The sequence below is a fragment of the Symphodus melops genome (genome assembly GCF_947650265.1).
Source record: "Symphodus melops genome assembly, chromosome: 2".
Lineage (NCBI taxonomy): Eukaryota > Metazoa > Chordata > Actinopteri > Labriformes > Labridae > Symphodus > Symphodus melops.
The window spans coordinates 23,537,688-23,560,445 of NC_136692.1; the positions used below are offsets into that span (position 1 = coordinate 23,537,688).

Below are 22,758 nucleotides of genomic sequence, written 5' to 3' on the forward strand. Positions count from 1 at the left end.
TTTTGTACTGGTTGACGGAGACTTATATTTACAACGTAAGCGAAGAGGAAGGTGAGGTTGGGGTGGAAGAGGAGACGAAGAGGGTAGGGTGGGGTTGGAAGGGATGGTGCTTCTGCTTGGCTTTTTCAGACCTCTCTCCCTCCTTCTACACCTGTCTCTGTCTTTTCCTAAAGAAAAAGAGGCTTTAAAATGAGAGATAACAAAAGACAGCCAGACTGGACACAAGAAATGCAATGACAAAAGCACTCACTTGCACTGCAAACCACCCACATGCCAGGAACACTCAAAGCAAAAACAAAATGGTAGCACAATTCACATACATTTTTGGTAGCAGGATGTGGTGCGATCAGTGATCAACTAATAACAAGAACAAATACACTTCCAAACTGAATGTATCTTTCTCCTACGTCTACATGTGAGGAAGAAAGTGATATATTAAGAAGGGATTTCAGATTGGCATTCTGTCAAGCTCAGTCAAATATCACACTCTGACAGCCCTGACCATGTTCTAACACCATGGATACACTAATGTGTTCACACTCTGACACACAGTGTTCTAAGTGGCAACAGAAACTGGTGGGTGTGACAACTATTTCCATGCTGGTTGGATGCTATAAGATCATTGGAAAGAGGATTTTGTGACGCTCAGTCTTTGTATCCGTTTGCATGTGTCACTGTATCCTCATCCTAACACATCCTGCTGCCATCTACTGGCAGCAGGATGTGTCTACTAGATGTCCATCTACTAAAGTGTAACCTAATTCTTTACTGACAGGTTATTTGCATTGTTTGCAGCAACATTATATTAAAAAATAAATGTTCAACTTGGTTTTTTTTATCTGCTTTTGTCTTGGCCAGTTCTCTTTTCCTTTCTTGTATTTTCCTTGTTTCATGGGAGCAAAAAGAAAAAAATGAAGCCAAGAAATGTCTGAGGTGAAAGCATAGGTGAAAATAAAAATAATTCTCAGACATTTTAGGGGATATGGGTTTAGAATGTGCTTTCTTTTTATGCTATAAAGTGTTTGCTCTGCAAAAAACGTTTTCCCAGTAAAATAATTAAGGAATTTGACAAATTGAAATGAAAAATAAACTGATTGTATGATAAGTTCACAAGTTTTTGAAATCTCTCATGAGTTAGGGTTAGTAATTCTTATGAACTCTTTTGAATGAGCTGTGGCAGCAGTTCACTGAGGTTTAACTTGTGACCCCATCCTTGTCATGGTTTTGTTACCTGCTCTTTTGTTAATGTTAACAGACAAACAGTAAGGTCCTTTACCTGCTTTTTGTAAAGTGTCTCGAGATAACACCTGTTATGAATTGACGCTATACAAATAAAGATTGATTGATTGTAATTATTTATTTTCCCAACTTCAACAAGAAATAATTGTTTAATTTAACTTGAGTTGGTTAAAACGGTACTTTCAGTTACTAAATTACAAACATTTGCTTTGATACAGTGACTGGCTTACTCACCCTAACCTATTTAAGGCGATATTTCCATTTTTTCTCTCTCTCTTTTTCTCAATGTCCGCCTTTTTTTTAATCTCTTTTCTAACCAGCAGTAGGGGCCATTTGAGATTAAAAGCAAATTGTGCTGATGCACTAATTATTTTGGCAAGTGCACACTGGCATCCATCCCAGTAAGAACCAGTAAATTAAAAGACTGAGCCTAGACTGTGTAGAAACTTTTGTGAACAAGATCTTCCCATAGAATTATGTCAACCATATAATTCACTATAAGCGGTTAGGATAATGGATGGATGTGTCCTGTAGCTCATAAACACAGATCAAATACAGGAATAAGTTTACATCATTCCTTTAATATTCAAATGATGATTTTTTAAAAGCAACATGGCTGTTTTTAAAATCTTATCAGAACCTTGAGCATTGGCTTTCTGAAAAGAAATTGATTCTTCTGTTCTTTGAGATCTATATCTCAGACATTGTTAATAATACTTGGTTTTGTTGTGACGAGTGAAAGATCCCAAAGACTCATACATTACAACTGGTTGTGTCTGTGTGTAGACAAGAGGGGAGAATGTGGAAATAAATATGAATACTTGGTTTCACTCTTGCTGTATCAGTACAGATGTGTTTTGCATATTTACAATGTCATCATCACGTCATGGAAAAAATAAACAGATGTAAACATTGTGTTTGTTGTTTATGGGTACAAAGATGAATAACGTGTAAATTAATCTGTTTATGTATGCAAGTGAGTCAGTAAGTAAGTAAGAAAATGGGCTTGTTTGTTGGCTTCCAAAGAGGCCATGCATGACAAAGCTTGTCTAACAAGGTATTGAGCTGAAGGGAACCCATGCATAGATGATAGCCAAGTTCCCCCAAAAAGCCTTTGTAACGCAAAACAAAGACCTGTCCTGCAGGAACACACAGGCACACTCACTCGCACACACACACACACACACACACACACGAAAAGAGAGAAGACAGAAATACCAACTAAGATAAATAGGAGGTTTGAGAGTTAAAAACATAGAAGGGGAGACAGAAAGGTTCTTTGTTTTTCATAGCTATTTAGAGAAGTAGTATTGGATAGAAGGTATAAACTTGAGTTACTTTCATAACTCAAGTTTATACTAATCTTAATGGAAGATAAAAGGACCCTTTCCTTAAAAGTCTTGTTATACGTGAACGGAAACTCTAATTGACCAACATCGAATTCTGTTAAATATAGAAGAACATGTACATATTTCCCTCCAAAATAAGTGGAGAAAAGCAAATTTAGGTTTGAATACATTTTAAAAACTATAACCTTAGAATCAGAGCAAATTAAATATTAACACATAACTATTTAGATCTCCAAAGATGAGCAAAGGACAGTTTGACACACTATTTATAACAAATGAAGTGAGGATAAACAGATCATTTAGATGGTACTGAAAATTTAAAGAAATGAGGCCACTCACATGAGGCTCTACAGAGAGATCAACCTTTTAAAAATTTATTTGATCTATTTACAGACAGAGCAGTTAACTGAACAGAACAAAGGATCAGTGATTTAACAAAGATGAGGATATAAGAATTACACATTACTGACGGATCATAAAAGTGAAAAAAAGGTTGAGATAAATTACTAGTACAGGATAAAATAAGAGAACATCCTTTTGGACTTGTAAGTCCAATTGTTCCAGCTAAAATTTAGCAAAAAAGACTGTGGATGGGAAAAAATATGCTGCTGTAGAGAAGATTTATGGAGATGGATAAGGAAAAACTGTTCAGTGCAGATGCTTTTATATAATTTGCTGAGAGAACAAGTTTGCATCTCTTTCATTAGCTAAGTCTGTTTTCATGAGACAAGAAATGACTGAGGGAGAGAAAAAGTGATAGAAACAGAGAAAAAAACTTTGCTCAGGTCATGAATCAGCTTAGCAAAATGTGTGACTGAAAATATGTTCAGCATACTAAAATGCAGAGATTGAAAAAAAAGTAAAGAGTCTTGAATAAAGCATGGTCAACGTAAAGATGCCGTGATGTATTTTCCACTCTCGTGTGGGTTTAGAGCATCAATTAATTATAGAAAACTAGTGATTGTCCGCTTGATAGCAGCTGAAACTTGCTAGCAATAAACTTAAACTTTAAATAGTCAAACTTTGTAAAAAAAAAAAATAGGAGAATTATTTTTTTAAATGTGGAACGTTTGTTATTGTGTTTATATTTGGCTAAAGTGCATTGTTAGATTCTGTACACTGGAGGTGGAAATCGGGATTGATGATGTGAGTCAATAACAATTCATCCTGTGCTCAACCGAGAGCTAACATTTCCAGAAGAAAATCCACTGCAAACAGCTCAAAAGGTCACACAGATACACACCATGCAAGGAAATACCAAGGGCAAGTGATACACACACGTGTATAATGCATCAATCTTTCATTTCTCCATACACCTGACATTTTTTTCTTGAGGCTGTTGATGTAGATGCTGGCGACTGGCTAGTACATTCTTCACCATTTCAAATCAGGAATTATTTGCTCAGTCCTTTACAATATTTACTGTATTTACAATTTAACATGTATTTAAAAGTTCTATTATTTTGTTCCGATTCAAGAAAGTGATTTATGAAATCAAAAGGAGAAAGTAGGATGCATTCTGGGCCAAAAACCAATGAGGTACTTCAAGCTAACTTTGTTGGGTCCAAAGTTTCAAGAGCTCACACCGGGGAAGTACCTGAGCTTGGCTGACCATTTTGTGCTTCTTGCCGGGAATGGAGGTTGCACTCTAGGGCTGAGGGAGTGACGTAGTTTAGGCGGGTGCAGTTTATGTCCCCCTCTCCAACAAGAGTCAGATCAGACAGGGTGTCCTCCTGCAGCATCTGGACGGATTCTCCCCTGACAGAGTCTAGATGGAAACCACACTGGGCACCCTGGGATGTATGGATAGGGGAGATGGTGCCAGGAAACTGAGGGGGCCTGGTTGTCCTCCCCCCTCCACTCTCATTGCCCAGTGCAGAGTCCAAACTCTGGGAATGATGGCTTGCATTGAGCAAGTGGGTGCTGCCTCCCCCCCTGTCATTGCTGTTTGCCTTGGTGCCCCGGCGACCGCTGCTCGGGAAGCTGCCATTGTTGGAGTTATGGGAATAAGGAGTTGAGCAACCTGGCTCAGATTCATAAAGAGGAGGCCCAGCCTGGTTGGTTGCCACTGGCGACAGGCGCAGAAAGTCTGGGAGCTGCAGGTCACTTTTGTTTAGCAGGCCTCGCTGGTCGTCTGCTCGGTTGCTCTGAGCTTTGGATATGAGGTCGAAGAACTCTGCAGGCACGTGCACACACACAACATACAGAAACAGGTGTACAGCACATACACACGGGTGTGTGTAGGTCCACACAAAACACAAGTAAACAAATAATTAATCGTCCAAAAAGATTGTAAAAAAAGGCTAACACATTCTAAACAATGACGAAAACATGCAACAGAGGGTGTGTTTCAATCAGTTAAACAAGTCAAAGCTACATTCAAAGTGAGCAGAGAGGTTGAGCTACATGTAGCTAGATAGCTTTGAAAGCATTTGATGCTGCTTCTGCAAAATGGCAGACAAGCAAACGGTTAGTGTGATCAGAACATCAAAGCTATAGAAAGAAAAGAGAAAGAGAGGCAGGTTGTATCGTCTTTACCTTCAGCTTCGTCTATATTAATCTTTTTCTGCCTTCTTTTCTCTGGAACCTTATGGAGAGAGACAGAGTGGTTGGGTAAGGGCTGGCTGCTTGTGCCAGGGTTGGGCCCAGCCTTACCATTTTCCCCATGGGGATGGGCTGAAACAGCTTTCCCTGATGGCCTGTCCTTCCCCTGAGGGCCACAATGAGAGCGAGTGGGGCATGAGAGCCCTGGTAAGACTTGAGGTGCAAGTATTGGCACAATTAATGACAGCATATGGGGACTTTTGTAAAATTTGTAAAATTAATATCATTTTATGGAGCTGTTGGGGTCAATTATGCTGCTTTGAAAAAAAAAGGGATAATAATTTGGAAAACATTTAATTTCTGGTTTTGTTTCATAACAAATCAACCAAAATGGTTAAAAAATAATTATCTATAACACATTTTAAATTCTTATTAGATGAAGAGTAGGGAAAAGTTTGGCACTGTGTGTACTTAGCAGGGCCAACATGGACAGTCAAATTGACAGATATCACAACACCAGAGAGATCAACTTTCTTAGTAATTGTAATCAAATAAATGCCCTTGCAATGAAAAAATAGACTGTTTAAAAAAGGTTTCTTCTAGAATCCACCATAAAAGCAATAAATTGCCTTTCAGCTGGTCATCAATCAGACTGAAGACAGAAAAACCCGGACAGTGAGTGTAAAGTGCTCCTGCCATCACCATAAAGTCCTTTCTGCCAACAGGGTGGAGGTTTTTGAGGTTCTGAGACCCATAAACATTTCTGGGAGGATAGGCTACTTTTCCCTGGCTCATGGGTCAGTTACAGAAGAAAGAGAACCAGCAAACCAGATAGAAAAGTTGATTAAGCATTTAGCCACAGGCCGACCAGGAGTTTGTCGAGGCCCTTAACCTCACATCAACTGTGCACATAAACAAACAAGTTTTACACAGCCAAAGTCCTGCAAGAGACAAACATCATACACTTGCACATATTTTTTACTCATTGCAAAGAGACACCAGTGATTAAAGATAGGGAAAGGGGCACTTAGTAGCGTGACATCATCAACCAGAAGATGGACAGTCAGTGGGTTATAAAACATTCCAGTGCGAGAAGAGAAATGGGAAAACAAGAAGCAAGAAGATCTTACTGAGGATGACTGGTTTCTGCTTGCTGAAGTCGGGATGTGACTCTTCGAGGGGGCTACTTTCTGTTTGTCTGAATAAAAGAAAGGCAGCACACGTAGTTGTATGGATGCCAATATGTAAATCATTGAGTTTACTACATTTGTGTGTTTCTTACCCTTTTCGGGAGTATGTTCTGCGATATCTAATACTACTCGCAGCCCATCCAGGTTGGATATAGGAAGACCTAGATCTAATGGTTCCATCTCCCCACTCTGCATCACACAGACACACACACATGAGTTTGGTATAACCATACACAATTTTTTATCGACAGGCAAAAACCATTAAATGGCTGCTCACAATGCGTGCCACCAAGTCAGAGAGATGCAGGCCATATTTGGCCACCACTGGCCTAAGGACTTCAGTCACTGGCTTGGTAGGCTTTGCTTTTAGGCCCACTGAACGGTTAATGGGAACCAAGTCAAGTCTGTAAAAGGAGAAACAGAATCACAACTGTAGGATTCTAAGTGACAGAAAAAGACCCAGAATTTACCGACAATTTGACTTGTAGTATTGCTTTAAAAAGTTTGGTAATTATGCTGATAACCTTACCTGAAGAGAGTGCGTTTTTCTAGTCGGAGATCACGAGCACACAAAGTCATACAATCTTGGTCAAGAACTAGTGGCTGAAAGAGTTCAAAGACAGACACATAAGAGTTTAGTCTTCATGAAAGTTGACTTGCTAAATTGTTCAGGGGCAAAGACTGACTGCTGGAACAGAAAGAGAAAAACCTCTAACAAACACTGCTCACTCTGACCCCTTGACTTGTTTGAATGGCCACTCTTTAGCCTAATTACAAAAATCAGTATGTATGTATTTTTTAAGCTGCATGCAGACTCCACAAGATGCTGAAAATCGGACGTTTAACATGAACTTTAGTCTTGCATGTTCGCGCTTAACTCGTATGTTAACAATAACAGTTGACAAAAAATAATTTTGTATGTGGTACAGATTGTTAAGTTGCTGACAGCACCTCTCCACAACGACAGAAAATTGCCTTCCGCTGCAAAACTTTATGGCCGTGTTTGCATTGGAATAAATGCAATTTCCAAAGGTATAAGAAAACACGGATCATTGCTGTCAAGAAATAACCATATTGCTTGTTCTAGGAAATTCAAATTTGAGTTTTACAATTTATTTTTTTAATACAACCTAAATTATTTGCACCAGACCTCTTGCTTAGGCATTGAAAACATAATCTCTATATTAAATCCAATACCCCATATTGTTTATATAATATTCAAGAGCTTTGAATCGCTGAATGAAGATTCCTGGAATGGTTCCACACCCGCTTGTTTTGTACCTTTTCACCCCCAACCAGGAAGAGATCTATAGCTGCCAGGTTGATGCAGAGCTTCTCACAGATGCCTAGCAGCAAGTCCCTGATAGACACTCCAGCCCTTAGCGGCACAGAGCAACATGAGCCATCAGGTAAGCTTATGTTACACTGCCTCAAGGTGGCACTGCTTGACATTGATACTGCACCACGGGGAACTTCACCCTAACATGAGAAAACAGAGAAGGGACAAGGAGAGAACATAGGGAAAATGGAAATCAAGGTAAGTAGTTTGAAAAACATTCTGATAGCATATCAGCATTGTTATTTTCAGTTGTTTGACTTACTATTTAAGCTTATAAATTGAGTAGAAGACTAAAGATAAAACCCTACTCACAACATTCTATTCAAGTGCCGCGAGCGCCACCTGCAGGGCCGCGAGGGGATAATATGTTTGCATCTGTGGGCCGTAAGGGCCGTGATCGTTGGCCTGCAATATACTCTCCGACCACCAGAGGCAGTATCATCAGTTAGAAGTAGGCCTACATCACGAGAAGGAGAAGAATATTTCGCTTAACGTCTATGGAGAAGTCTCAACTCTGCTAGGTGACTACCCTGAGGCCCCGTTTACACGGAGACGCTATGACAGACATGCATCGAAACGACCGCACTCCGGATTCGAAGTACAGACGTCTACACGGCAGGTCTTGCCTGAGTGAAAACGATGTAGTTGTCATGCCCGGCCAGTAGTGGGCAGTGGAACTTTACAACGCGACACACGCGACACTCAGCAGTATAACCACTTCCTCCACAACATCCTCCTCAGCGGCTAGTTCTCCCAGGTCTTAACTAAATGCTGCGTATGGTCGCCCTGTGCTTGGGTAAAGGTTGAACTATTTGCCGCAAGTATTCGTTGCTCTTTCGGCGGCGACATACACAATGTATCACATCAAGGTTCTGTTTTAAGAGACTATACAACGCCAATAGCTGCTGAAGCACATAGCCGCCGCCATTGTTGTTTGTTGTCGACTACTGCGCATGTCCAAATGTTTCGTCTTACTGTCACAGCGTCTCCGTGTAAACGGGGCCTGAATCTGAATGGAAACGTAATGGAGAGGTTCTTAAAACGAAAAAATAATGATGGCAACGGGGGCAGCGCTACACAAAACAGAATGCTCTTTTTAATTTCACCAAATCTACCTAACTTCATTGAGCACCTAATTTTATTGCTTTTGTTGCTAAGTTTATGTTGTGTTACTTATTTGACAAACATGCACTAAAACATGGTTTTATATGAACAAAATTAATTAAATGATCTTAACTTGAGCAAGGTTTTATGCATAATTAGCCTATGTATAGGTTGTATATTGATTAAAAAACATACAAATGAAGAACAGTATTCATTATTACAACATAGTGATACAAATAGCTATTAAATAAAAATGACCGCAAAAGTTAAATCAGAACCATTCACTCGATTGGGCCCCAGACTACCTTGCCCTGAAAATGTTGGGCCCCAAGGTCAAAAAGGTTAAGAAACCCTGCATTATACCAACATCTTAACTAATCATCTCAGGATGCCTGACCTCGTTCCTCCCCAATCCTGATGTCCCCAGTTCCAGACTTGCTCCCGATGACAGTGACCCCTGTGATTCACGGCGACCATTGCTGCCAGAAAAATCTGAAAAAATAAGATGTAGTATCTTAAAGAAAAAAAAGGCCTCTGTATCTGTCATGAACTACAGTGTCTGCCCCACTTAATGCCTACATTAAAGAGGTGTGTAGTTTGCATTAACAACTTTAACCACAGAGTATGAGTTGAAGGCATTAATAAAAAAAAAAGAACTTTAAGAACATTTTAATTTAAAAAAGGAAGGTAGCAATGAAGTTAATCTTGCCCACTAAAATAAGTGAAGATGAATGGAGCTCCTCACAGTAGTCCTGAGACATTGAGTAAATGACAATGGGACAGCCAGACTTAAACTTACCACGGCTATGGTCCAAAAGAACCTATAAAGTAGTAAGTGTAAAACAAAAAAAGTCTACAGCAGATTTGCATCAACCAACCTTCTTTTTTTAGTATTTGGAAAGATAAATGTTTACACATTTCCATGGATCTGCTACACTTTTTTGGGGGGTGGAAGTTGAACATGTTTTATACGAGTGTTCTAATACACTTTATTTTCAGATTACTTTTAATAAGAGCCGGACATGTAACCTGTATATAATTTTATAGAAAGGATGTCATAAACATAAAATTATTTTATTTTAAAGAAAAGTTGTAAATATGTTAAATATATGTTTTTGCTGTCAAGTCAGAACATCAGAATATGACCAAATCAGAATCAGCAGAGCTGGGAAAAACAAACAAAAAAAAAAAACAATAATCAGAGTTGGCCAAAGAAACTGAAACCTTTTCATCTCTTGTCTATAGGGTAGATTTCCACTTGGAAGAATCACTATTTGCTGATCTGTGTTATTGAAGTACTTTTTCATTCTAAAGGAAGGAGCCTTTTTTTAAAAAAGTAACCAAAAAAAAAGCTATAAAATTGTAATAAATCATCAGATACTAAAAACTACTGACTGTAGTTGAAGTCGGCCAGCTCTCGTTTCTTGGGTCCTTTGCCAAAGCTCCTGTTACGGGACCAGGAAAAGAACATGCCTTTCTTTCGGTCTCCTGACTCATCCCGACTTTCGTCATTTAAAGATCGGCCCGACTTGCTCTTTTTCTCCTCCTTTGAAAAAAATAAACAAAGTAAATGATATGGGTCAAAAACATACATTCAGTTTTAAGGATTAGCACCCTTTTAAAATGTTTGACTGAGACTTTAAATAACTTCAAATAAAACACATCCAAGGGTAGCCTTTTTTAGAGTCACCTTCTTGGGTGTGGAGATGTTGGAGCGGTCGGAGCCAGTGGTGCTGTGTTTGGAGTTTGGGCTGCTGGGGATGTGGTAAGGGTCAGGCAGGGGCCTCCCTTCCACCTCAGCCAGCATACACTCCTGATACAGCAGAGACTTTAGGAACCGGGTGTAGCTGTCAAACTTCATGAGGTTGAAGATCTAGTGAGGAGAAAATAAGGGAAAGTAGTTTTTAGTGAGCAGATGATAAAATATACATCACTGCCTTTTCACTTATGTCTTTTTGTGTTGATACTGCAATATTGTAAAACAGGGAAACACAGACGTATGGCTATCAATACGCCGTTACACCGCAGCCTTCAATCATCACTGCATAGTTAACAAGTGCCATGCATACTGCTCACACTTTGCATTGTGGGAAGACTCCAAAACACTAAATAATATCACGTAAGATAGATAGATAGATACTTTATTGATCCAGAGGAAAATTCAAGATCATCTACTGAAATCAACGTAACGTAATTAGCCTGCTGAACAAAAAGAGTGACTTAGAGCAGTGAAGAGGTCAAATGGCTCATTAACATTTTGACAGATGAGCATATTTGTTGACACTAACAAAAATGCAGAAATTTGCAAACTTTGTCAGTGCATGATTGAGAGGGGCTTTTAACTCCCTGCCAAGCAGTGTCAGGCTAAGGCTAAGAAATTTCAGCAGCAATATCAGCTTGGCCAAAGATTCAAGTGATGCAAAGGAAACATTTTCCTGGTTTAGAAAGCTGGATAAATTCTGACACCAATCAAGTTTTCGAATCGGCAGATGTTTCACTGATGTTGAACTGGCTGGAGACAGTGATTATCGTTAGCCTAATGCTTTTTAAAGTTGATTATGAATTTTGATAGCACTTGCCTGTATTGCTGCATCTATTACGAGCCAACTAGTCCCACACACAACTACTACTGCTAACAAGTGCTTCTACATGTTTGAAATCATTTCGATAATTTAAGATATAAAAAAAGATCATCTGGTCTGACCAAGGTCTCAGACAAGAATTTTTCTCCAGATGTCAGTAAGGTTGAGCAGGAATAATAGGTCCAACGCTCCTGTAGCCTGGGCCCCTTTTCAGACCCATTCATAATCATAAGTCAATGCAGCCAGAAGATTATGGCAAGGCCAGGTACTTTTTGGAAAAAGTGTGCGAGTTTGATGTGTAAAAATAAAGGAGGTGATAATGAGGATATCCTTGTGACTCTTATCAGAGTATGAACAGAGTATGAACATCAGAGAATGAACATCTGAGATCGTCCACTGAGATCAATAGATCTTTTCAGCAACTTTACTTCCTGAAACGGTAAATTTGTTCCGACATCTTTTCATCTTGGATGAATATTTCTTTTTTTTTTTTTAAAGGGGGGGTTAAGCTACTCTCTTAAGCACATCTAAGAAGCTATTCACATTCAAGAAGCCATAGCACTAGACTGCTGCCAAAGATTTATAGTTGACCTTATGTTGTGTGAGCACTCAGTCCTGAAATCCTGGTGTGTTTTCAATAGGAGTCTATTTTGTTTCAATGAATTTATTTTTAACTTGATTGCTTCTGGTTAAGCTTCTTTCACTTCCCCCTCGAGGTCAGTGTTATGTCCTACAGTACAGCTTGAATAATTCTATTTGCTTCACAATTACAGCTTGTGGAGCAAATGCTTCCTGTTTAGAAATTGGTTTTGTGAATCACATTAGGGTTTAAACAAATGGGGTTATGAATTTGTTTGTCTATACGTCACCTGCAGTTGCTGCTCCTTGAACATGTCAGGCCGGGGGGCGTTTAGTATGTCATCAGCGAGCTGAGCTTGACTATCTATGTTTACTGGTGTAGTGGCTTTACTGGAAAGGAAGCTGTTGTAGATCTCTCTTGCACGTTGAGAAAGCTGTGGCAGGAGAATGAGAACACAAGGATAAAAAAAGTTGATGACTGAATAATATTTTCTTATATTTTAACTTTAAGAGTCTAAATTGCATGCTTTTGATCGAATAAATTCTTGCATGTCAGTTACCTGCTTCTTGTCATTCTCGGGGACGTGGCTGAAGAACTCACATGCCTGCCAGAACAGGATATTCTCTTCACTGAACTCTTTCTTAAGGAATTCCTGGAGCGCAAGAATCACATTTTCAAAGAATCAGAGGTCAAAGGTATTTTCATATAAACACAGCAGGGTGTGAAGGGCTGCAGTCAATATTTTAAAGCTTTTATAATCAAACTTATCTGTACAATGTAAAATGGTTTGCCCAACATGACTTGTCACCACACTGCCAATTTATCTGAGTTCCTTAGTATTTCCCATGGTTATCTGCTCTACTTAATATCAAGAAAAAAAGGTCCAAGATTACATTTTCAGTGTTTCACGAGAATCACTAACAACCATCAGACCATTGAATACAATCCCTAGTTCTGTAACAACACCCTATAACTTATACTTATCTCTTTAGTTATTAATTGTGGAAAACCTATCAACCTATTTCATAGATTTTTAGCTAATTTAGCTTTTAACTGTGCAGTATAAAAAAAATAGCTGAAGGATCTGTTGTTTATTACATGAAACCACAGACTGTCTGCTATGTACTGGCCAACACCAGTCATGTGCTGTTATAGTACCGAGAAGTAGCGGACTCCCACAGGGTCCTGCAGGAGTCTCTCGAAGCACACAGCCCAGCTGGCCACTCTCCTCTCAGTGTGGCGTCGGTGACTTTGAACGCTGGGCAGGCTGACATTGCTGTTCAGACTGTTGTCACTGCTGCAACCTTGCAGTTCTACACTGTTGAGTTCTGTTTAAACACACAAATAACACATTGAGTAATTAGAAATAGGAATGACACAAATGAGAGCTGAGAGTCTCTGGCTAATTCCAAATAATAATAGTACATAGAGGATGTAATGATACAAAGTGTTGGTATTTTCATTTTGCTCTTTGAGAAAAATTAAATATTTATCAATTTTTTTATATAAGCTATAATCCATATTAGGCTAATTACAAATATGTTTCTGATATAAACCTTAAACTTAATGTACTTGCTTCTCCACTTATTGCTAGATTATTATTTTTTTAATCTCTGCAGCAGCTTCACCTGATGGCCACACTAGCAGCAGCATGGTGCATCTACTCTGCCTTCTGAGATAATGACCAGACAGTTCAATGGGACTACATATGTCCTTTTTATTGTGTTACTTTTGCTTTATACATCACTTCTCAGCACAACAATTCTATACACTTTTACTCCCCATTAGCTGTGTCATTATTTACTCTCATGAATGTATACACGTTTAAACTACAAATTGTGTTTGGCACCATAACATTAGGAGATGATGTCTCAAAAATAGACATAGACCACATTGAAGTAGTAAAACAGTTTAAAAGATTGGACACCAGCAGGGCAGCAGGCCCTGATGGCGGAGAAGCTGAATTCAAATATAAATGGACAGTTAGATCCATATCAGTTTGCCTATAGAGACAACCGGGGCACTGATGATGCAATTCTCACTATAACACATTCAATCTTGCAACATCTTGAAAATCCCAAGGCTTATGCCAGATTATTGTTTGTTGACTTCAGTTCCGCCTTTAATACTGTGCAGCCACACATTCTTCTAAGTAAACTTAAACAGATGTACATCAACCCACATATAACCAGATGGTATCACTCTTTTTTAACCAACAGGACCCAACAGGTCAGAGTGAACCAGACAACATCCCAGTCAAAAGTAATAGGAGTTCCTCAAGGGTGTGTGAGTTCTCCTACTTTATTCACGGTATATACTTATGACTGCATCAGTAGGCATTCTAGTGTTTCTCTTATTAAATTCTCGGATGACACTGCCATTCTGTGCCTTTTGAATACTGATACAAACACCCTTGTGTACAAACAGGAGGTAAACAACTTTGTACTGTGGTGTGAGCACAATCACCTAATAGTCAATATAAAAAAACCCAGAAGAAATGGTGTTTGACCCAGGTCGTGTGGGGGACCACACTCCGATACTTATTCATGATGTTAAAACTGCTCAGGTTGATTCGTACAAATAATTGGGCGTGCATATTGACAATAACTTATCATGGAGCGTCCGTGTAAATAGTGTGTGTACTAGGATCCAGCAGCGACTTCACTTTTTAAAAAGGTGTTTGATGTCCAGCAGAGGGTGATGCTGCTTTTTTTATCGTTCTGTGATCGAAATAATATTTTGCTATGCAATTGATGTTTGGTTTGGTAATTTCATTGTGAAGTTGAAGTCTCAAATCAACAGATTGGTTCACACTGCACTAAAAGTGATGGGAGTGAGGGAGCACCCCGTTTTCCAAACAATATTTGAGGAAACGAAAGGTACCTAGACAGGCCAAGAAAAAAGCTGCATAACCCTCTCATGTCTTGAATTCCGAGTACAAACTGCTACTCTCAGGCAGACGTTACAGAGTTCCAGTTAAAAATAAAAGATATTCGAACAGGTAAAAGTTTTCATTTATTTCATTATCCATTACTCTGTTGAACTCAGGGCATAAGCAGAGGTTTCTGTAAGTATGTATGTATGTATGTATGTATGTATGTATGTATGTATGCATGCATGTATGTATGTATGTATGTATGTATGTATGTATGTATGTATGTATGTATGTATGTATGTATGTATGTATGTATGTATGTATGTATGCACTTAATTGCACTGTCAGCACTTGTGTGCTATGCACTGCCTTATTCTATTTTCTATTCTGTCGTGTTATGTGTTATGTAGCAGCCTGTACGTCCAAGGCAAATTTCCTTCGGGACTAAATAAAGTAATCTTGAATCTTGAACTCCCTATTTAATTTGTTCACTACAATCCAAGCAACAGACAATGACTGTACATTTAAACATACATATTGTTCATAAAAACGTAATAAGTCTTAAAAAAGAGTCGTAAAGTGTGTATGAATTGATTATCTTTCCAGCCACTGTACCTCAATATTTCTCTTCTGATTTAACAAATTTACTAAGTTAAGGCACAGAGAGAGCTGAGAGTAGGAATAGCAGAGCTTAAGGCCTGTTGAACTGGAAGTTGGCTGCTCGGATGAGATAACAAAAAAACAAGAACAGCCAGAGGGAAAGCATCACTGGTCAGGTGCCCTAAACGACGCAGATCCTGTAAATAAACTAAAAGACTAGTATGATGCCTAGAGCTAAAGTCCTGTCTGGTTAAAAGATTTGGATGGAAAACTTGTGCTTTATCCTCTTTTAGTTAACTATTAGTTTATAAACAGCATTTAATAAACTTCTGTTTCAGTTTACCCTGGTCAACTGCTGGTAATAAGAGACAAATATAAAGCCAGCTATTCTCTTAACTACTCATGTAAGTGTCATAGAGATCAGTCTTTCACAAGGCACATCCTGGACAGAAAATCAGTCTTTAAAAAAACATGGTCTCTGTAAATATTACAACAAAGAGCAGGCTCAAGTCCAGCTGCTTTTGTAAAATCTATTTCTTTGTATAGTATGTTTGGCCCTATACAAATGGAAAAATATCAATTTCATTGATTGTAATGTTTAATGCAGTATAGCTTTCACTTCGACTAATGATCAGTTAGTCCTTTTGATATCTACATTCACCTATAGCAGGGGATCCCAACCTTTTTTCCTTGGAGCACCCTCTTTTTATATCTAAGAAAACTCAGACCTACCATGACCCACACAAAAAAGGTGATATAGTGTGGTATAAATAAACAGAAGTGTCAATTGTTTTTATACATAAAATTTCAACAGAATGTGCATACATACACTTCTTACCCAGTCAGTGAGTTATTATAATCATTCAGTCCAACTGTACAGAAAGCAGTCCAAAATGCTGCTGCCTCATGACCTTATTGTTCCATTTTCAAACTCTTATCCAATCAGATCATCGAATCTCTAGGACTGTTTCAGAAAACATCTGAAAACTAGCCTCTACAGACAAACCTTCAGATAACTCCCAAACCTTCTATGGTGGGTAGTTTGTTTCTCTGTTTGACGTTCTGATTGCATTTATTTTTATGGTTATGCACCATTGTGACTAGCAGGTATAAAGAAAGGAGTCTTTACAAACTCGGACAGATGACTGAAGCTCATCTGAAACCCTGATTTGTGTTTAAAAAGCATTTATTTCACAAACCATCGGTGTCATTTGCTCCATTGACCGCTTGCAATACTTGAAAAACCTAAACAAAGCCAATAAAATATTAAACATCAAAGTCTATCACACTGTTTAGTTAACCAGTCCTCTGTGGCTAAAACCAGGATTTTCTATAGATTGAAGAAACACTAGCTGTTACCTCACCTGGGTAAAGTTGGTAGGAGCCTGTGTGATGCCAGCGTGGCATGTAGCGTATCCTAAGGGGCAACCAAGCCCCTCCATCCATACTCACCCTATCAGGGCCCCTTACAAACTCACACACACTGGATTTCATACATAGTTTAAGACAGGGCACACGCACACACACACACAGCAGCCAACATCACAGAAAGGAAATGAGTAAGGAGAATTAGACGAAAGAGACTAAAGGAGAAAGAGAGGCTGTAGGTCATGGACAACCTGGCTGAAAACCTGAGAGACCACAGAGAGTGTCAGGTCACAACACGCACACACCTGCATGCGCATTCACTCACGCACCTGCGCAAACATACACACACCTTTTGCAACCAGGTTGGTAATTGATACAAGCACATGCACTGTAGGCCTTGAAATAATCAATAATTCAGAGTCAGGTACACACAGGGAACTAAAAACGCTAAAGCACTAGCATATATATATGTGCACACAGGCTCAGGCACGCATGTGCTCAAATACACAAACACAAACACATACACTATGGCAGACTGATTGTGGCATGATGGTAATGACACAGGGTTAAAATGTAAAAGGTGGCGTTAGGGGCATGTCAGCCCCTAAACTGAAGAAAAAAGAAAACTTAAAAAGAATTCACAGAATGCTAAATATTACGTATGTAATATTTCTTTTTTTTACCACTAAAAGAAGCTGCCACACTGTCATGTAAAACTAAATGAAATGAAATAACATCAACTTTCCCTTGGGATCTTTATTCTAATGTTGGTATGTTTGGTCTTGTAAAGTCTACTGAATGATGTATTATCTCTTAGCTTATCTTGTCAAGTAAATAAAACGATGTAAAGAAAACAATCCTCCTGCTGTCTGTAAACTGTTGGACAGACACTCAAGACACTCAAGACAGACAATCTTTTCCACAAACATATAAATAAAGGCATTTTCTAAATGTTGTGCTGGATATTACATGGCACCTCCCTGATTGCAGCAGTAACATATTGCAAAGAGAAATAATTCATTTTCTCTCTTTATTGACTTGTGTACGACGTCATACCCAGTTTAACTTCAGTCTGTTTAAATGCCAACTAAAACTCCTCGCACGAGGTTTGAACCTGACAATATATGAAATGTACATACATCGGGTTACCCTGTTCCAACAAGAAGAGAGCAAGTAGGTGGTCATAAAGGCTGTAATATTGGGAAATCAGACGGAAATCAAGTAAACATGATTGCCATCGACTCAACACCTCCTCTTTATCATCTATCTGCTATAAACTGTTTTTCATGTCATTTTGTAAGGTGTTAAAGCACCATTAGAGTGCTAAGTCACAGACCTTTTGCTATTGTTAGCATATGCTAATTGCACACATGATCTGTTTACACGGAGACGCTGTAATGGTTCACACAAGAGGAGACACTAAAAAACGTAAACATGCCATTAATATGACAATTCCTGAGTTTTAACAGCAGTGTCATGCTGGTTAAAAAAAATATCATGTTTTTCAGTTGATGTCTACAAATTTTTAAGGTAGACTATTTTAAGGTAACAGCCTGTCAACCTCAGCAAAGCAGGTAGAGGTGAGGCAGGAGTTGAGCAGGTAATACAAGATAGTCTGTTGTTATCTGTGAGTTCAGTGAAAGCAGTCACATATTAATGAGGTGTTCACAATGAGTGTGGCCATAACCCTATACAACACTATAATACACAGAGAAACTGTCTCGACACAAATCCTGTTAAAGCTACTTAAGTAAATCACAACAACTGAAGTATAAGACTGATTTAACAGCAGGTATTTAAAAAATTAATCATAGGAGATCATGATGAATCTCATGGAATATTAAACTGTCATTAAGTTTTATATATTATAAAGACATTTCTACTCACCTCCATCGGAGACCGCAGCAGACTGTAGGGAAATACAAAGAGACATGGATTAGGATTTGGATGACACATACTAACTCATACGGTACATGAAGGCCAAGAGGCAGCTGCCCAGACACGCAATTTAAACCACATGGAAAACAAAGAGACAGAGTGACTGTGATTCTCACAGGACCTGGGAAATTATCACACAAACTCTCACATAACTCATTGAGGCTAGCACCCCACGCATCTTTGTCTTGTTTGTGGGCGGAATAATGTGTGAACTGGCTGTGCTTGATTTGCAAGAAAAGCTCATCTGAGGGGTGGAGCTAACTGCGTGTGAAGAAAGAAACTTCAGGCCTTTCCCCCCTGATTTCACAGCAAAGTGCCATGTTTGCTTTAATCTCACACAATCATCAATTATAAATACTTTCAAACACAGAAACTTCTTCAAATTATGTCTAGATGATTTTTTCAAACAAAATAAATGCTTATTTTCTACATTGAAGAAAATAAACCAGTATTTCTTACAATAGACTCAGTGTGCTTCTGTGAATGAATCAACACAGACACTGATAATGTCGCTAACTGTGAAACATGGTTCAAACACCCCGTGACTCAAAAGAGTAAAAGCAGCCGCGAAGACAAATAAGGGAAAGGAAGAAAATTCATTGGAACAAGAAAGGAGGGGTGAACTTAGATAAAGACAGAGCTAATTGTGTAAGACTTTTTTTTTTTTTTTTAAATCAGCCCTCTGCATACATATCCAAGCCACAATGTTTATTGTCCCATTGTACTTATTCACATTAAAGACAGAACATAGAGAAGCTGTGTGGGCCAATTATACTTATTTTCAAAGAGTTAATGTATACTTTCTGTGAGAAATCATCTTTTGGTGATATTATAATGACTCTGCAAAAGCAAATTAAGATTTCCACAATGATTGTTTGATTTTTAAAATATTAATCTCTATTTCTAAGAAATCAAAGAGTTAATTCCTCAGATATAAAGGATGATACCAAAAAACAAAAGGTTTCAATGTACTTGGAACACTTTGTTATTGCAAGTTACATAACAGTATAGAAGCACATGTTAAGACGTGTCATTTATTTACAGGCAACTCAGCAAACTTTTATATTAACCATACATTTGAATGCATTTTGAAAGCAGATTCTAGAAACTTGTAGCTTTACAGATAAAATGTGAAAGAAATAAAGCATTTCTTCAATATCTGGAATGTAGGAAAAATGAAAAAAAAAAACATCAATTGGAGGAGTTTTGTGTTCAAAACTAAAAAATATATACTGTAACTGTAATCAAAACTTAAAAATTGGGGCTTCTTAAAAGTTAAGTCTGAAAAAGCCAGTTTAATTTAGACTAACAGGCTCTAAAATTAAAATACATTAACTCTTCTCTCAAACTGATTTGACACTGAATCTCTATCCCTGCAATGCCAAAATGATCTTTACACTTGAAGATAAGAAAATGTAACTGTAACCAGGTTACAACAGTGCTAGCGCTGTTTTAAAGTGTATTTTGCACATATACATTTGCAACCTTTTCAAATCCTCTAATATCCTAACCCTGAGGTGATGCACACAAATTCACCCTAAGTGCAGCATTTTTCATTTTTTTATAATGTCTTCAACACATTCTTACTACAAACAAAAAAATCAAAGAGGCAGGAACCTCAACGTTTTCATCCTTCTGACTAGTATCCCACACACATTTTTCATCACACGTATTTTAACTCCATGTATTCTGTCTGTAATGTGAGTATTTTGGCCCTCATATGTTAGACATGCCTAATACCGTATACAAATGGTGCATTATTTTCATTTGTCACTGTCTGTGTGAGCACCCCATCTCCCATTTCTGCTTTCATGATCATTTCAAGATGTGTAGTGGTGGGAGCCATGGTCAAACTCCCACAGTCCTCTCTTCTCTCCTCTTTCTCTTCAGGCCCACTCTCTTTCAAGCCATTTTGTTACTTCTTGCTGGTGCCTTTCCTCCTATCCAGTAATACCACACTTTGTTGGTCTGTCTGTCTGTCTCTCTCTGTCTCTCCACATTTCCATTGAGGCATTCTCATCTTCATTCTATCCCACCACCTACTCTTCTACAATCATTCCAGTGGTGTTTCCCCTCATTCCTGAGATCGCACAGGGAACGACTGAAGATTTACAGACTTTTCCTCTTCAAGATTGTCTTCCCAGTAAAGACATGCAGCTGGAAAATGTTGCAGTCTAGATAAAAGAGAACAATAAAAAATAGAGAATTCATTTAAATTAAAAAAATAAAAACAGAATGCCAAAAGCCACAAAATCTATCTCAAATATAGTGGGATGTTTATGTCCCCGTAACGTAGAATAAAAGCACCAATAAGAGAAGCAGAAAAAATTATCACTGGTTGAAGAAGTAGAGTAAAGTCTCGTTGCCTTTGGATCAAGCTTTGAAAATCCTCAAACCCATACTAGTACTCCAAGAGGTATGATATAACCAATATCTGTGATTGCAAGAGCTGGGGATCCAACCTTCCAGTTGAGAGACGACTGACTTTAACTCTAAACCATAGCAAAGAGGGATGCAACTAAAAGGGTTGTCAGTGTTAGCATGGTCTTGAGCAGCATTAGGACCTGAGTGTGTTTTAATGGAAAGCTGTGAAATAATGATCCATCGGATTATGTGTTGTTTAATAAACATTTTCTTTAGCATTGGAGTCAAGTTTCCACATCTACATTCTCCTGCCTTCAGCTCCTCAACCATAAAATGCCACCTTGTAGACACATGCCAGTATAGTTTATGTAAGGTTTATGTGCATGTCCATGTGTGGTGGTCACTGTGTATAAAGGAGCCAAGAGCTTTATTAGCTGTTAGCCGTAGGAGCGACATGGTTTACATCATCTGTTACAAAGCCTGGAGGCTGGGATTGAAAATACGGGGTTTAATTCACAGCCATTCATTCTCACTGTTATTATAATGCTAATGCTTTAAATATCCTGAAAGTTTTCTTTTAGTCTGAGGTTTCCAAAATGTTCCCAGTCTCTGTATCCACCTCTGAGTGGAGGTTGATTCCAGGAAAATGATGTGGATGAGACACAGAGAAGCCCTTCACACAAAACAGGCTCAAATAAAATGTATATCTGTGGTAGTATCTGTTAGTGATAAAATATGCACAAACACACAAAAATATGGACTAACACACAAAAAGAAAATACTGTTTTCAACCACAGGAACCGCCATCCGCCATCACTGGAGCTAATGCTTGAATTTCCCTCGGGATCAATAAAGTATCTATCTATCTATCTATCTATCTATCTATCTATCTATCTATCTATCTATCTATCTATCTATCTATCTATCTATCTATCTATCTATCTATCTATCTATCTATCTATCTATCTATCTATCTATCTATCTATCTATCTATCTATCTATCTATCTATCTATCTATCTAGCTCCAGCTTAAGTTATCTTTATTGCATTTTAAGGACAATAAAACATTTCTGAATATAGAAGAACAGTGAACTTGTCTTCCAAGACTACTCCTGTGCCTGTAAACACCAGCATAACCGGAGGAGACCACACCTAAAACTGAACAACTGACTCACACATGCTGTTCTTAGAAGGTGACTTTTAATTCACAACACAGATTTTGTGACTGCACGCACACACACACACAGCCACATACAGTCACACACAGTCACAGCTGAGGAGGAAGCTGTTGGGCCAACAGTCTCAATGTGTGCGTGACTCTGTGTTTACTTTTGAATATGAGGTGAATAGTAGCTGCCATTGAGAAGACCAGTCACCCTGCCAGGATTGGTAACCATGACACCGCTCAGCTTTGGTGTAATTCAAAGTGCATGGGATGAGGCGAACAAGCAGATTCATTTCCAATAATGCAAAATCAGGCAAAATGAGACTCAGTTCAACTGGTGTGAATATGGAAGACAATCATTTATATGAAGTCAGGTTTGGACTGATCTCATCACTTCCTGTTAAAATATATATTTTTAGGAACAGTTTAAAAAAAACTTTACTGACTAAATCAAAGGAAAAAAACAGCATACAGCGAACAGCAAACTCAGTGTGAAGGGACTTCATGTGTTCAGCCTCTAA

General features: G+C 38.4%; 1 protein-coding gene across 3 annotated transcripts in view; it reads right to left on the reverse strand.

The window, feature by feature from the left end:
- Positions 1–2,948: 2,948 nt before the first annotated feature.
- LOC306820119 (regulator of G-protein signaling 12-like) overlaps positions 2,949–22,758 on the reverse strand; it is a 41,841-nt gene continuing 22,031 nt past the window's right edge. For 2 of the 3 annotated variants that reach the window (XM_079337815.1, XM_079337816.1), the window contains 14 exons: positions 18,658–18,679; positions 13,086–13,255; positions 12,487–12,579; positions 12,217–12,360; positions 10,456–10,638; positions 10,161–10,311; positions 9,163–9,257; positions 7,604–7,801; positions 6,852–6,925; positions 6,600–6,726; positions 6,415–6,511; positions 6,263–6,330; positions 5,127–5,298; positions 2,949–4,764 (listed from right to left, as the gene is read on the reverse strand). In XM_079337815.1, coding sequence (XP_079193941.1) covers positions 4,169–4,764; positions 5,127–5,298; positions 6,263–6,330; positions 6,415–6,511; positions 6,600–6,726; positions 6,852–6,925; positions 7,604–7,801; positions 9,163–9,257; positions 10,161–10,311; positions 10,456–10,638; positions 12,217–12,360; positions 12,487–12,579; positions 13,086–13,255; positions 18,658–18,679 — 2,190 coding nt within the window. In that variant the 3' untranslated portion in view covers positions 2,949–4,168. The remainder of the gene's footprint in view (positions 4,765–5,126; positions 5,299–6,262; positions 6,331–6,414; positions 6,512–6,599; positions 6,727–6,851; positions 6,926–7,603; positions 7,802–9,162; positions 9,258–10,160; positions 10,312–10,455; positions 10,639–12,216; positions 12,361–12,486; positions 12,580–13,085; positions 13,256–18,657; positions 18,680–22,758) is intronic. The other variant, XM_079337817.1, reaches the window with a different exon arrangement.